The 14,449-nt window shown below is 41.6% G+C and overlaps 1 protein-coding gene across 1 annotated transcript in view; it reads right to left on the minus strand.

Annotated features, from left to right (window-relative positions):
• Nucleotides 1-443: 443 nt before the first annotated feature.
• The window catches only part of znrf2b (zinc and ring finger 2b), a 37,103-nt gene continuing 23,097 nt past the window's right edge, over nt 444-14,449 (minus strand). Inside the window, exons 3-5 of the mRNA XM_038712293.1 lie at nt 7,706-7,811; nt 5,741-5,815; nt 444-5,648 (exon numbers count right to left, since the gene is read on the minus strand). Of these exons, the coding sequence (XP_038568221.1) occupies nt 5,758-5,815; nt 7,706-7,811 (164 nt within the window). The 3' untranslated portion in view covers nt 444-5,648; nt 5,741-5,757. The remainder of the gene's footprint in view (nt 5,649-5,740; nt 5,816-7,705; nt 7,812-14,449) is intronic.

The raw sequence follows: 14,449 nt of genomic DNA on the forward strand, positions 1-14,449 counted from the left end.
CTGTCCCATTTAAGTGTTTCTACTGTATAACTGTAAGCCAGCATGGACAATAAGGCACCCTGAAACCCACACCTAAATGTCTGACGGCCATTATTCAGGTTGCAAATTACACCCGTGCTTTCTCTATTATATTTCAAAATGTCTGCTGTGACAAAGGCCTATTATTGTGCATCAAACTCTGGATCTGCATTTCTCATAGTGCCTCTCAATTGCATCTTTCATTGGAACCCCCCCGCCACTTTTTACAGGCTGAATAATACTACAAATGACTATTAAATTGACTTTTCCCTCTAAAATGCATGCAGTGCACCTTTTAATACTACTACTTGTGGGTTGTGGGTCTTGCTCTTTCTCAAGAGAGCATGCATAAAAGTAAAGGTATTCACTGAACTAAGTTTCATTTGACAGATACATATTTGTTAAATAAGTAGAACAGGACATTCTTCAGGTTGATTAGACAGCAGGATTTTTACTTAAAAATTTGGATTAGCATCAAACACAAAATATCATGGCATAAAAATGCAATAAGTACAAGAGGATGATTGGTATTCAAAGGACATCGTTCTACAGAAAAGAAATGTTATGTTTATGATTTTCTGTCATGTCAGTTACATTGAACAGCACACAGTCTTTGTTACATTTCATAAGGTAATGCTTGTTGGGGCTCACTGGCTAGAAATAAATTATGAAAACACCAAAAAGTCTGACTGATTCTAAAGTAGCTCATATAAGGCTCATAAGGACTGTATCCTCAGTACAGTTCAAGAATTAGACCTACAAATCTCCCGGTCCCTCCCAAACTTGAGCCAATACACAGTTTCTTTGAAATCACTTTGGCTCAAACACCTTTAACACTTACAGACAGGGGGTTTCTCTCTCTGTGTGTGCAAATAGGGGAAGATGGTGGTTGCAAAAGAATATGTAGTAGAACAGAAGAATCTGATGCCATCCAGTGACAGTCTTTACCAAACCCGGAGAGACGGGGGACAGACTCACTACAGTCATCATGACATCCTCACAATATATTGTATATGTTCTCTGTACAGATAGGATATGAACTTGTGTCTCTACCTTCATTTCTTGCTACAGACTGATTGGAAAGGTTTTCAGCTATTTGACAAAACATTCTCATCACATCATTGGTGTTTCGAAAGCTATCAGCCACGTCTTGTGGGTTTAGTTGGTTTTGGTCTTGTTGACGGACAGCTGATCAAAGTCATCAACCAGGAGTCAGCGGATGGCTGAAGAAAGATCAGGGGGACCAAAACTGCAACCGTCAAATAAAAACAACAATAAAACATCAACTTTAAAAACCACAAGGACAGAAAATTTAATGTTGTCATATCTATTAAGGCCAGATCTCTGTAACTTAATCCTCTAAAATTCACAATTCAAATGAAAATGAAAGGACATGACTAGTTGGTGTCACGCCTGCTCACAGAATCCAGCTGTATGATCAGATCAAGTGAGAGATGAAGGTACAACATGAGATGTCCATAAATCAGCCAAAGAGAGCATGATGAGAACTACAAGACTCTGTAGCACCGCTCTGTGGTGGGACAGTGTGTGACATGGCTCAGCTAATCTCCGTGTGGCTGTCAGGTTTTACAGTGTGATGAAACAGTAGTCATGAGTGTGTCAGGGAGGATCCCAAAACTCCAAAGTTCACTTGTTTGTTTCTTCCAGTGGCCCAGAAAGGATCCCTCAGTGTTATCCCAGAGAATGACATAAGTTGAAAAATAAAAAAGCACTTGTAGAGTTAAAACAGTGTAAACCAAGTCCAGTTGCCCTTGACTTTAACCTTCTTTGGATAACTACGACCTGGATGACTGAGTGTAAAGTATTATGACATATAGGATGAAGGTCCTTTAAAGGGATACTCCACTAATTTTATGTTGTATTTCAGTATTCCCTTTTATTGTTAAAAAAACAATTACATCAAAGATCAATACTTTGTTTTTTTTTGATGATTTGGAATTTGAAGTGGGGTGAAAATCGTATGGTGCCATCCGCTGCTACAGTCACCTTTCCCATTTCAGTCTGGAATAACAGTTAACTTTGTAGTTTTTTTTTAATTTAAAATAAGAGAGTGGCTGTTTACCATATTGTTTTGAGAAACTGGATAAAGTATATTGAAGTATTTCAGGGGGGAGGTCCAAAGAAAATATTAATCAGCCCCAATCCTCACTCGATTCCTACAGTCCCTACTTGACAGCTTCTTTCACGATGCCACGTTCATGTCATGCTGGATGGAAGGTAGAGATGGGAAAGATGTTTACATCATTCACATTGTCTTACAACTCAAAGGTTCAAAATCCTCTGCTTTGCCAACACAGCACTGTATCCAGAAAATATGGATATAATTAGTTTGAGCAACAGACTTTGGCTGATGTGAGGCATCCATTTGTTTGCTTATTCAGGCACTGTCATATGATAGAGCCATGTTGGATATAATGGAGCTTTCTGAAAACCCCGACTTGGATGTTAACATTAACTCTACGCACAAGTCGGAAAATGATAATTACACCCCGTTTGCAGGCTTTGCATTTGAAATTTTCTTCAATCCCCACCTCCTTTCCACATTCAAAGTGTACTTGGGCAAGACAAACTATGAAAATGATGGTGTCTCCAAAATAAAGCTCCCACTTTATTTTGCCTTACCATTCCCCCCATACCATGTGCTCCTACCTGGAGGCAGATTTAAAAAAAGAGGAATGGAGTGGCGAGAAAAGAAAGCAAGAGAAAGTGGAGGCCATATGGGACACATCTCTCATTAACCAACATTTTTGGCAGCTTCATCATGCCCTCATTAAGAACCTCCACAGGAAGCTGGAACTATACACGATTGCTTTTAAAGTTGCTGTTATGGAAGAAGTTTATTTGTTTTTCCAGTATGAAAATAGTCTTCGGAGTGGTGGGACCAGCCGTGGGCTCTGAGTCATAGGAAAAAGGGAGGTTTTGGAGGAAAAGGAGTTCCACTGGAGCTTTGGGATCCACACTCGGAGTTCATATCCTCTGGCTGATGATGAGCTTCAGTGAAATCAATTGAGATTGTTTTTCCACTGGATTAAAAGCCTGTACACTCGGTAGAGGTCTTCAGGCAAACCTGACCCCATGAAAACCCAAGAAACAGACTGGGTCAATGTGCCAGGTCCAGTCATCCCAGCGTGCCCTAGTCCTGTGTCTTGGCCAACTTTATTTGGTGCTGGGTCTGTATAAAAGCAAGCACTTTCCAGGACCCAAGAACCAGTCTGCTGTAGTTTAGTCAACTTATCCGCAGGCAAGAGAGTGAACGACTTCCAGCATGACGACAACCATAGAGGATTCTCCCACACCCTGTTATCACCATGGACTTTTAGTAGAACAAGTGGACCGAAAGTTGCTTGTTTCTACTAATGTCATAGTAAAGGATCCCTGCGCTCGCTCACCCTAGGTACGTTTAAACCAGCAAAATCTGAATTTCCAATTGATGATAAACTGGCTGGCAGTTTGTGGGGTGCCCTGGTGCCTCTTGCTTTCTGTTATCTCTCTACTGTCAGCTGTCAATGAAGGCGTAAACCCCCCAGCAATACTTAAAACAGTGTTTGAAGTTCACATCGACTTTATCTTGCACAAAAGTGAGAAGCTCACATGTTTCAGCTGAAGTCTCCAGTAACTGGCACAGTCCAGACTCCTTTAAACAGGTACAGTAAGCAGTGTCAGCTGCACACAACTGGAAGAAATCAAACCCTGTAACAGAAATGGATCACACAGAGCAGTTTACAAGGAAACCGTGTGAGATTACATTAAAGCGGTCCTGTGGAGTTTTTTTGTAAAGAAACTAAAGATTTGTTTACATTCAGTGTTACCCAGTTTGTGTGCGTCCCTGAGCTCTACCAAATGCGTCGAATGCATTTCCGTTCTCATGAAACATTTGCAAAACCAGCATTGTTTAAATTCAAGTTTGAGTGCTTGCACTCTATTTTTCTTTTTATAGAATAAGCTCTATAGTGCTACTAGAGGGGAAAACTCCACAGGGAACCTTGGAAATTTGGGTTTATGGAAAAACAAAGAATAAAACAAAAGAAATCAGAAGTTCTGGTATAAAAGAGGACCATGTTTGCTGCACAGATAATCCTCACTATCTCCAGGTTTTCTTATTTTCGGTTTCGGCAATCAGCTCTGTGTGTTTCATTTCTATTACAGCGCTTGATTCGTTCTAATTCTGTGCACTGCTCACTGCACCTGTTTAAAAGAGTTTGGACTGTGACACTGAACCTGCGCACTGACCAAAGGCACAGCTGAAATGTGACACAGCAAATGTGAACTTCCAAATAAGCTCTGAGTGGGAACCAGTTTCAACATATATGTAGCAACTCAAGTATGATCATCTTCTGTAATTTATACACAGCCTATTTAAATGATATCTGACTTTGACAAACAACGGCAAATTTTTAACCATGAAGTAACAGAAAACAGGTGAACGAAACAGACATAGCAGAATGGAGCAAATATAACAGTCACTTTCTTGTTTCTTGTTATGAGAACCTAATTATATTTTCCATGTTATGATATATTTATCTTATTACGACACGCCAACTTCAGTTCTAAGAACAAACATTATCACTTTATCGTGTCATGTCACAAAACTTTCTTGTTATTACAAAAAAAAAAATCTTTTAAACAAGAAAAGAATCCTCCACATTGTTATAAGTCACTGTAACATGAAAAATACGTTGTTCTAAAGTGAAAATGATCTTATTAAATCAAGAAAATGTTCTCGATATAACGACAAACTGAGCCAGTATTATTCCTGTCATTGGGGCGACGATACTCGACTGTAGGTTGAGGCTGGTAAGTCAGAGATCCCTTTCAGGATTGGGGACAGGTTTTGTGCCAGAGGACCTCTACTCTATGGTATATGATTAAAAAGCACTGATGATTGTGTGTGTGTGTGTGTGTGTGTGTGTGTGTGTGTATGACAATATTCACAGTTGATTGGCACCATTTTTGCAGCAGCTTCAGTTTTGAAAATGTGCGAGCCGCTTGTGCAGACAGATATTTCTGCTGCTTTCTCTGGCTTGTTTCTCCTGGACTGGTAGAGTGGCAGTGGTGGTGAGATGGTCCTGCAGGTCCGTCCAGTCGGTCCGGCTGGCTCTGCTGACAGTCTGGACTCCTCTGTACCGCCCTGCTGTGGCTGGGCATCACAATAACAAGGCACTGGTAGACACTGATGCTGAAGGAGGAGGGGAGGGACAGAGGGGGAGGTGATACTCCACCCCCCCACCCCCCCGAGCGCCCTCCGCTCCGCCCTCACCTCCAGGACCATGTCCCCCTCCTCCAGTGTACAGTCAGCTGACATCTGCTGTCCAATGGCCACTCAGGAAGAAGAGCCCTGCCTGTCAGGATGTCCCCGTGTGGCTTTGAGTGTCAGGGCTGGAGAGGATATGAGGTGGAGATCAGTCCGTCCAGTCCGAGACTGAGCGTGGATCGGCGACTCAAACATAAACACAAAAGTCTGTATCCCTGAAGATTGCTTAAATGAGATTTGGCACACCGTGGTACTACATTATTAGTTGGGGTGGGGGTGTGGGTTAAACTGATCACAGTGTCCAGCAGTCTCCCTGGATCCACACTTCATTTTGTAGATCCCTCTCATTGTAAAGTACCTGTCATCAAACAACCAACAGAGAATATTAAAAAAGAAAAATCTTACAGGGACCATCAAGAAAACAACCTGGGATGTTTGGAAATACTTCACCTGTGCAAAATAAAGCTTCAATCTGATGGATGCTCCGGACATGATCTGTTCACTTCAAACCACTCATCGATACAGCTGGAGGGTGGTGGGGGGGCAAGGAAGAAGACATGAGTAATAGATAATACAGTGTTCATGGTGACAACTATGGTGAAGGGTGACCGCATCAAATGTTTTCCATATCACACACAGCATTTGCATTTGAAATTAAACAATGTCAAACTATGTCACCCTGACCATAACCACAAAACTGATTCTTCGATGTATCGCGATGGAAGATTCTGACTCGATTAACAAATGTCAAAAAATGTATCGTTTAAATGTTAATTGATAACGTCATGTTGAGGCAAAGCAAAAGCCGGAACTCGGACCGTCTGTGGCGCGCACACATGAGAAACCAGTGTTCCTCCTGTATTCAGCACACCACCGCTGCGGAATGAATAACCACCCTACTTAAATGTCACACAATCATTAATATCAATGCTCTGTCCTGTATACATACTGTACATCCTGAGGACTGGTTGTTAAAGAAATGAGGGACCATGGAGCTGAGGTTAATGAAGTAAATTAGGGATGCAAACTAGTACTTTTAAGCTAATTAGGAGATTTTCTTATGGATTTTAATGCGCTAATTAAATGCTTAGGCAAGGCAAGTTTATTTGTATAGCACATTTCAACAACAAGGTCATTCAAAGTGCTTTACATAAAACATAAAAGCAACAGGGAAATATAAAAAAGTTTAAACGCAACATAGGGAAATTGAAAAAATACACATTAAAATATAATAAAAGTTACAGTGCAGTGTATAATCAGGGTTAAAAGAGTTAAATGGAAAATAAATACAGGCTGAGAGGTAGAGCAAATAATTGAGTTACAATTATTTTGAAAAGAGAATAAACAGAGAAGTACACTTAATCTACTCTCTCTAGCTAGTCTGTACTCGGGTCCATAGCAATCTTTGGGTCCACTGAAACTCCCAAAACCCCCGGACACTACAGAGAAACCAGGACATGTAATTATCCAGATTCTGTATAGAAGAAAATTATGCATCAAGATGCATAGGTAATTGTTGTAAAATCGCGTCACAGCCCTCTGAATCGTAATCAAATCGAATCGTGAGGTGCAGAGAGATTCTCACTCCTAGCATAACATTATTTAACACTATATTTCCAAATGTATTGGGACACTCCTGTCCCAATACATTTGGGAGGCTGTTTTTTCATGATGTGGTCTTTATTGAGGGAAATCTTAATGCTACAGTTTAGACAACAGTTGTTCCAACTGTTTCTGTTTGGCCTCTTCCTTTTTCAGTATGACAATGTCCCTGTGCATAAATCCAGCTCTATAAAGAAATGGTTTTCTCAATTTGGTGTGGAAGAACTTGACTCACCGGCACAGAGCTCTGACCTCAACCCTATCAAACACCTTTGACATCAACTGGAACAGAGATTGCGAGCCAGGCCTTTTCATCCAGCGTTAGTGTCTGACCTCACAAATGCTCTTCCGGATGAACGGGCAAAAATTCCCACAGACACACTGTAAAATCATTCAGAAAGCCTTCCCAGAAGAGTGGAAGCTGTTATGCTGTAAGGGGTGAGGGGGGGGGACTCCATGTTATTGCCTTTGTCTGCTCCCTCTGACAGTGAGAGTAATTACACAGTGTCACACGTGTTTCTGATGTATAGACTCTGCCACATTGAGTGGCTGCTCCCCCCTCTAGCTGTGGCAAACAAATCATTGCTAGTTGGTGTAAAACACATCACTATTGGTTCACCAGCATGGGAATGTTGTCACAGACACCACAATGATAAACTCTGGTATGCTGCGAATACAGAGATTTACCTGGCAGTGAATCAGCACACTGAACTCGTTTTGCGGTGGCTTTGTTCATGCATATGTAAAAGTATTGCACTCTAGCTTTAAAAAGAAATACAGGGATGCAGCGTTTTGCTAAACAGAGCTCCGTACCCTTTATGGTAGATGCAGAGGCAGGGCAGGCGAGCAATGGTGTCTCCCTGCACCAGCTCCTCCAGGCAGATTGCACATTCTCCTGCATCCTTGGTCAGGACATCCTCTGGAAGACAACAGACATTTCACACCGCAGGCATCAGTAAGGATTATAGGCCCCCCCGCAGCAAAAAACACATTTTGTAGAGCTTTACTACTTTAAAGCCTCTGTCAGACTGCATTTATTTGTTATCATATTTGGCTTTAAATTTATTGTTTGTTTACCATTTTCTGTCATAGACTCTGTTTTTATTACAACTTTTGTTTATTTATTTAGTTTGAATCTATTTATATGAAAAAATATAAGCCAGTATATCAATTGTCAGATTTGTTTTACTTATTAATCTATAATATCCAGAAATCCAGTGTGGAGCTGGTTCTACTTTTTACTTTGATTCACTGCAGCCCACTAGATGACAATGTTTGTGTACAAAGTTCACACTTCGTCCTGGGGGTGGTGCTACAGGAAAGCTCTGAATTTCCTCTTGTGACAATGACTGTCAACAGCAAAATTCATGGCAATCTGGCTACTAGAGATACAGCATGTTGCAATGAATAAAAGTGATGGATCAGGGGGGCGTAGGCCTTAACATTTGACATGGGCCTATCAAAAGAGACCCACATACACATGTCTGACACACACACACACACACACACACATACCACCACTATTAAAAAAAAAAATGGCTGATGCTTTTATCCAAAGCGACTTACATGCTATATCTGTCAGAGGTTGGACGCCTCTGCACCAACTAGGGGTTAAGTGTCTTGCTCAGGGACACATTGGTGTCTCACAGTGAGAATTGAACAAAGGCATGTGTCTGATCCACTGCGCCATCGCCATAACACCATACATTTAACACAGAGAAGGAAAAGTCCACATCTCCATTATTTGAGTCACATACAGTTTTGTTGAATAATTGAAATGAAGGTCAGATTTTGTAAAAGACTGGCACTAATGATGGTATGATGGTGTGTGTGTGTGTGTGTGGGGGGGGGGGTCTCCACTACTGCCTTCTAACTTATCTTGTTTATGTGTACTCAAGTTGTAATGCTGGTATTTCCAAAACTTCCCTGAAGGCAGCATTCATTTGTTAGCTCACTTTACAGTCTTTTGATATCAGTGTTAAAAAACACTTCTCTGAGTTAAATGGCCACCAGGAAAACTCTACGTCTGCCAAACCCCTGTATACAGTCTGTGTGTCAACAGCGTGTGTGTACACACTCAGCAGTTTTCATCTTTTCCTGCTCTGCATTTCATTGGTCCGGGTCTAAAGTGGAAGCGTGCGCACCATTAAACCCATCACCTGCAGCAAAACACAGAGTCATTAGAACTGGCCTTATGTAACAGTGGATTAACCCACATAGGCCTGGAAAAGCCAGTTATTATGGGCTTCAGTACATGGCATCCTGCTCAGCTGAGGGGAAAACATCTTTAACGTACTGACGGGGCAGGTCATTCATTCACACAGTCAGACACAGAAGGAGAGAGGATAGTTACACTGATGATGTGCGGATATTCACTATTAAAAATGTTTGTTTTAGTTGCCCAACACTGGTGATCTCCTCACACTAGGAGATACAGGGAGACAGGAGGTGTCATTTGTCTGTTTGTGGTTTCACATGCAGTCAGTACTGCATCTTCATGTGATGCACACCAGCCCAGAAAGACTTTTTCCAATTAACAATCACTGCGGAAGTCAATGATGCTACAGGGAATGATGAGGACAAATGCAGCACAGAGTTTAAGAGGTGGGATTATGCTCATTTTCAGGTTAAAAATCCTATTCAGGGGTTGGACCAGAGCAGGGTTACATGGTTTAATTTTTAAAAAACACTAGGGCTGTCCCCGACTTTTGTGCGCTGCGAAGCTGCAGAACTGCAGTCTCTATTCATTCAAACGTACAGTGTAAATTTCCAGCTAAACTGAGCTTTATTGAAGACCCTTCTCTCTCTCTCTCTCTCGCCTGCCATTCACTCGTCTTGTGCAGAGTTGCGTTCATGCCGTGCTGCCGACACCTGCATGCACGTCGTGGTTCCTCGCGGGTCTATTTGAAGGAGCCGGCTATTTAAAAACAATTTAACATTCCTTGTGTGGTTCATCAATGGTGGTAAATTATCCGAAAGTCCCGCGAGGTGCGGACAACTCGGCACAACACCAGTGAAGCTGGGGCTTCGCTCGTCTCTTCAGCAAGTGTTCCTCTTTTGCCACTTCACACATACACGCTACGCCTACACATTCGCACTGACGACCCAAGGTTAGGGTTACAATTTTGGATTTATTCACGCACTTTAAAAACATTTCTTGAAAGTTTTATTCTTTTTATGTTTATTTACAGCATTAAACGTTGAAATGTATATTGTAATAGGCTGTATATTAACTTATTGAGAGTATACTGGTAGTTTTATGTGACATCACATGGCCAAAATGGCGTGATCCTTGTTTCGCTGCTAAGCTTCAACTCTGAGATTGACAGTCGAATCAGGCTCCACCCATCGAAGTATCGAATCTTCGACTATTAGGGGTCAGCCCTAAAAACCACCATATTTTTTTTCCATACTGCACATTGCTGCAGCTCTTCTTTTCACCCTGTGACGTCACAGGGAGTAAAGGGAAACGGCTGGACTACAAACGAGCTGTTTTCAGGCAGTTCAGAGCAGAGTTTTTTCTGGGAGATGCGGTGGCTTTTTCACTTTGCAAATGTATTACAAAAAAGGTATATAATTCAATAAAGGAGAGGGGAAAAGGCAAAAAGCAGAATACCACCTCTTGAACTTGTAAAGTCATCATTTATCTTATTTTGGCAATCATATCGTGTCCTTGCAGCCATGTAGCAAAAGTTCTAGTGGCCGGGAGTCAGGACGTGGTTAGCTTGGTTTAGCATAAAAACTGGAAGATGAGGTGTGGTTTTGAACTTGGGACAGAGTCTTGCTAGCCGTTTCCCTCTTTCCAGTTTTTATGCTATGCTAGGCTAATCACGTCCTGAGAGGGATATTATTCTTTCCATCTCACTCTTGGAGAAAAATGTTGCATTTTGTTTTTGTTTGTTTGTTTGTATTTTATTCCACAGTTGTGTCTTTGCACATTGAAAATGATTGTGCAACCAACATGTTAGGCACTTCTTGGTTCTGTGCTCCCAAATGTGATACAGATGTAGTGCACAGGACTGTGGGCTTTGTTTGTAGCCATAAGTTGCTTTCCAAGCGGTGTTTTGCTTTTTGTAGTTGGACAGTGGGCTTAAATGTCTGCTAGTCGGTATCTACTGCCTCTGATGGGATGGAGGGTCAATTACATTTTATTTACTTAACTTTAAGAATGTCATTTTTACCATTATTTCATTTTACGGAGGACTTTTCCTGTCCCGTGAAGGTGTAAAGGCTTGTAAAGATTCTAGATTTTATTGGAATTGCTTTGTGTGATAAGAGTCAAACGTACCATTAAATACGGTCACAGATTGTGTATCAGTGCATTCAGTCTAAAAATAATCATGGTGGATCCTTTACAAAACCATTTTGGCAACCCTGTTAAAAAAACAGACGGCACTTGATGACCTTTGACCTGTGTGACGACCCCGGGGGGAAGGATCAGGGAGGAGGCTGTGCTTCAAAGAGTAGCTTTTACTGCGGCAGCTTGACCTCTGAGATGTGGTTTCTATGTGTAGGGTGTTTACTAGAATGTACAACTCGGCTCTGACAGCCTCATCAGTCTGTTTCACAGCAGGTTATAAATCTGAAATGAGGTCATGAAAAAATCTTGTGCTCTATAACGCAGTTTAATGGAAACACACACACAGACAGGGGGAGCTGTGATGTTATGTACGTATGACAGCTGCTGTTTGTGTGTGTCTTTGTTATGAACCAGCGGTGGATTTGTTTAGAGAAACCACAAGTCATAGTGACATGAGATTCTGGGGAATTTACACCTTTGTCGTTTCCTGTTTCTGCCGTGCTGGTTTCCAGCAGTATCATTCTGATTAACTCTGTCAATCATCACCACATTGTGTCGGCGACAGATGCTCCTCTTGTATAAAGTCTTGAGTGGTAAAAATATCTGACCAATTACAATGATGCAGTTAATACTTGACTAACATGTATATTCTCAAGATAAAACATAACTGTGATGTTGTTTGGAAATTGATATATTGCATATGCTAGTGTGTGTGTGTGTGTGTGTGTGTGTGTTACAGTGGAGGCCTGTCCTTGAACGGCCTAAAGCAAACAACTGAGAGGAACATAAATATGCTGATAACACATCTTGAGGGTCATATGAGTCTGTGTGCATGTGCGGCCTGAGCAGCCGATAAACGTATTAGAAAGGCCACAAACACAACAGAGCAGCTGTGACCACCGGGCTAACGGACCATGATATGGGATCACACAGTCTATGGATCACACACACACACACACACACACACACTTTGTGTTAACATGAACCGTGTTGCTTGTTAACCCTTCTCTCTAGCGGCTCTGTGATGCTGTGCATGTTAGATTAGTGTGTCAGCATGCAAACGTTTGCTAAGTACCACTAAACATGAACTACAGCTGAGGGTATGATTCCTTTCTAAGATATTTGGTCATAATATCGTCAACATGATTACTATTCATCCTGAGGGGCACTCAAAACGTCTGTACCAAAAAAAAACAATGATGTCTGAGCCACATGCTCAAGTTTGACTGCTGACAGACACTCTATTAATCTTCACCTCTTCTCATGAATTCTTGATGCTGATATTTAATATACCATTACAGTCAGATGTGAGCTCACACATACTGATCCATGTAGTGATTATGCAGCACATTCAGAAGCTAAACAAACACTCCATCAACTTAAATTCTTTTTTTATGGAGGCAAAAGTCACTTGTTTCAGATTTTGAGTGAAAGGTCTGGACTCTACCAAACATAAACACACACATACACCACTTCTTAAAACGAGCAGCCCCCAGATTCAACCTAAGAAGAGGCAACTTCTGTCTTTGAGAAAGTGTGTGGGCTCAAATACAGGTGCTCTCCATACTGTGGGGAACTGATCAGACCATGATCATCATGTGACTGATAGACAGGAAGACGGAGGAATCTGTGCCAGCTGAACAGGAAGTTGGCTTATGCGAAGAGGAACTGCCCCCTAAAACCTTCAGCTGACAGGGAAATGTGGAGGAAAGTGCGCATGTATAAGCTGAAATGTCTTTTCACTTGAGTGTGTTTTTGTATTTATGTTCTGAGCGCAGAGCACTGGGTCACGCTGCGGAGAGAAATAACTTTATCATCATGATAATAATAATACATTCTGAAACACAGACATGATGTGAACACACCAGAGATGCAGTTCTCTGCTGTACTGTGTTCATTTTCCTTGATGGTTTTGAGTCTAGAAAAAGGTTTCACTGCTGTCATGTTCCTATCCAGACACAGGGAGTAAAAGTAGGTTATCCATGCTGAGATGGAAACGCAGGACGAGGTGATTTGTAACGAATGATCTTAAAACAGAAGAATCCCCACAAGTCCCGTCAGATTCAAACCAAAGCCCGAGGTGAGCCTAGTGATGTACTTTTACCAACATGTACGCATAGACGTGCCGCTAAAACATGAGCAGCACTGTTAAAGTACATCCACTAGCGGGCGGATCAGGGTAGGATTCCTGGTCAACACTACAATATCTTCATAAGTTCAAAAAAAGTCTTATACTGACTCTTCATGTAGGTCTTCATTTCAGCCTCTGTCTGAAACAAGCTGTAGATGCTCCTGTCTCTTTAAGGGCCCCCTTCTCAAAGCCCACTGTCTTCTGATTGGCCAAGACCTGAAGCATGTTACCAGGCTGCTATTGTTGTTGCTAGGCAGAACAGACAGACCGAGCGTTGCTGTGCCGTTGCTGTGCGGGGCAAATGACCATACATGTAACACCGGCTCAGTCGTAGAACGGAGCCGTTGGTGTAAAAAGTTTAAAACAGAGCATTCAGGAGGAAATCTGAGGTTTTTGCTCACTGGGATTTCTTTTAAATGCTTTTACCTCATTTTTTTAAGCTTTGATCATGTTTAACATGAACATCCAACATTGTAGATAAGTCATAAAATGTGGAAAAAGTCATAGACTGTATATAAGAAGTGGACGTAGTCATCGTGACGTCACCCGTTGGTTTAAGGACTGCAATTTTGAAGCCTTGAGTTTGGCCCATAGGGCACTGCCATGTTGAGTTTTTGCAACCAGCAGCACCAGACATGACCATATTTGGACAAGACGGCTAACGGCCGTGCGCGGAGGCCATGGTAACGACCTTTCAATCATAGATAATTCCGCCCTGAAGCATACTCTGCTTTATGGTAAAATAAATGGAACCATAATTACTAAATGAACCATTATAATTACTAAATGAACATCATTTTGTGTTGAAGAAGACATCGAGACCATAAACTTATGAGGAATGTGTTTACGGAGGTAATAAATGAGGTGAGAAGTAGGACCATTTTACCATTATTTCTAATGGAGCTGGACTTCTTTTTGCAACCAGAAGTGTCGCCCCCTGCTGGCCGTTCAATAGAATGCAGATTTAAGAGACTTCCACGTTCGCATCAGATTGCTGGCCGGAGAGGGCTAAAGAGGTCTAGTAAACTCCAAGAACCCCAAGATTTTTTAATTTCCAAACTTGTAGTCTCCATCTCCAACTGATAAAGGCTTTATACAACGTTTTTCATATCTGCAGATGTACTCC

The sequence above is a fragment of the Micropterus salmoides genome, unplaced genomic scaffold (genome assembly GCF_014851395.1).
Source record: "Micropterus salmoides isolate LMB-PRFRI ecotype aquatic unplaced genomic scaffold, ASM1485139v1 Ms_hic_scaffold_11, whole genome shotgun sequence".
In the NCBI taxonomy this organism is placed as follows: Eukaryota; Metazoa; Chordata; class Actinopteri; order Centrarchiformes; family Centrarchidae; genus Micropterus; species Micropterus salmoides.